Raw genomic sequence first — 1,966 nt, 5'->3', positions numbered from 1 at the left:
TGTTGGATGCTCCCCTCAACGGGTCGAAAGCATTAGCAGATGTGCGAGCCATGGTGAAGTCTACGGTATCGGCGCGCCAAGGTTCACGAGCTCGCCTGTAGTCTTGCTGGCACGGTGGCTGGACCAACTCTGGCGCGCCGCGCCTGGCAGCGGCTTTTTATGTGGCCTGCCTCCGGACTGGCGGCGTGTGAGTGGTCGGGGTGTGATGTACATGGCGGTGATTTACTGTTCATGCTTTCTCGATGCCATTCCTGGTTTGCTTGCAAAATTTGGCATGCCCTGTGGCGTGACCTGGCTACGACGCCTCTCTAGGATTGGCCTCCTGGGAGCTGGGGTTGGGCCTGGGCCTGAAATCGAGGTTAGATGGATAAGGTTCGTACTTGCACGACCGACACTGCGTTATATAAGGGTGGTCGGCGAGCGGGGTCGTCATCATTGTTGGTGCTGGGAGCGGAGTGGACACTCACTACTACTACTGGGTCTGAGGAGCAGTAGCAGCAGCAGCAGCAGCAGCTGTAGACACTATGACTGGTCGAGGCAAAGGCGGCAAGGGTCTGGGCAAGGGAGGCGCCAAGCGACACCGCAAGGTGCTTCGTGACAACATCCAGGGCATCACCAAGCCTGCCATCCGTCGTCTGGCTCGTCGTGGCGGCGTGAAGCGTATCTCGGGCCTGATCTACGAGGAGACCCGCGGTGTTCTCAAGGTGTTCCTCGAGAACGTGATTCGCGATGCTGTCACCTACACTGAGCACGCCAAGCGTAAGACCGTGACCGCGATGGACGTGGTGTACGCCCTGAAGAGGCAAGGGCGCACCCTTTACGGCTTCGGCGGTTAAGAGGCTGCGTGCATAACTGCATGGCACTATTCCACCTGGCCACGGCAAAGCACACAATAAACAGCAACCCCCGGACCTCTTTTAGAGGTCCACACCTAATTTCTGTGAAAGAGAATGAATGAAGGCATAGTAGTATAAGTAAATGCAGACGTTGAGCAGGTTAGGTAGCACCATTTTCTCTCTCTCTCTTTCTTTTAATGTAACAGATATGAAAACATGTAATGCAACCCAACCAACTCTTACCACACCTAACATAACCAAACCAAACCAACCATAACCTAACTGAACCATACCAAACCTCTCTCTCTCTCTCTCTCTCTCTCTCTCTCTGTCGGGCAGTTAAAAAAAAAAAAAAAGTGTGGGGGGGGATTAGGCAACTGTCAATTTGGCTACTACATCTTCTAATTTAAATGGACGTCTGCATACATATACATTATCACTTATTTTGCTGGGCCATTGCTTTCTCTGTTCCTCTGGTCTACTCCCCCCCCCCATCCCCATTTCAGGAAAGCTTTCTCCATACCTATCAGGGCAATTTCCATCCTGTTGCGAGAGCATCTCCTCTGCTGTGCTCCGGGAGTCACCTCCGTAAATCGTGAAGGCAAATCCCACTAATCCAAGGTATTTCTGCCTTCATATGCACGAGCAACAGCACACTTGAAGGATGCACCTAGAGTAAAGAAGACACAGTCAGTCACGTCGGTGAGGCACCACAAACGGTGCATGATATGAATGCCTAAGTGTTAGACAGACAGAATGTCTGCATATGAACAAGTTATCCCTTGAATTTGTCGCTGTCACGGCCGTTTTCTCTAAGTACCAAAACCCACCAATCACCCATCGTACAAGCATTGCATCAACCGCTGAGGCCTGAAATCAAATTTAAATGGATCCGATTGGTACTTGCACGACCGCTAGTGCATTATATAGAAGAGGTGGCTGACAAGGTGGCTGACACTCGCCTCCCAACAGTTTCACTAATCAGGCGTTCACCGGAGCTCCCAGTTCGATGGGTGGTGGTGGTGGTGCTGCTGATTATTATTATTAATCTTGATGATGATGATGATGAATGAATGGATGGATGGATGGATGGATGAATAGATGGTGGTGGTAGTGGTGGTTTTTGATTG

The 1,966-nt window shown here is 51.1% G+C and overlaps 1 protein-coding gene across 1 annotated transcript; it reads left to right on the top strand.

The window, feature by feature from the left end:
• Positions 1 to 524: 524 nt before the first annotated feature.
• LOC145400077 (histone H4) lies at positions 525 to 836 on the top strand. The gene has a single exon (XM_080272580.1). The coding sequence runs from the start codon at positions 525 to 527 to the stop codon at positions 834 to 836; it is 312 nt and encodes a 103-aa protein (XP_080128706.1).
• The last annotated feature ends 1,130 nt before the right edge of the window (positions 837 to 1,966 follow it).

Source organism: Coenobita brevimanus, chromosome 51 (assembly GCF_032717465.1).
Source record: "Coenobita brevimanus isolate Jiangsu-jjx chromosome 51, ASM3271746v2, whole genome shotgun sequence".
Classification (NCBI taxonomy): domain Eukaryota; kingdom Metazoa; phylum Arthropoda; class Malacostraca; order Decapoda; family Coenobitidae; genus Coenobita; species Coenobita brevimanus.
The sequence above is the reverse complement of the archived record's forward strand: the minus strand, read 5'-3'. Positions and strand labels throughout refer to the sequence as shown.

Bases quoted from the DNA above. Each gene is read 5' to 3' on its own strand.
- LOC145400077 (XM_080272580.1), top strand. From the start codon at position 525: ATGACTGGTCGAGGCAAAGGCGGCAAGGGTCTGGGCAAGGGAGGCGCC.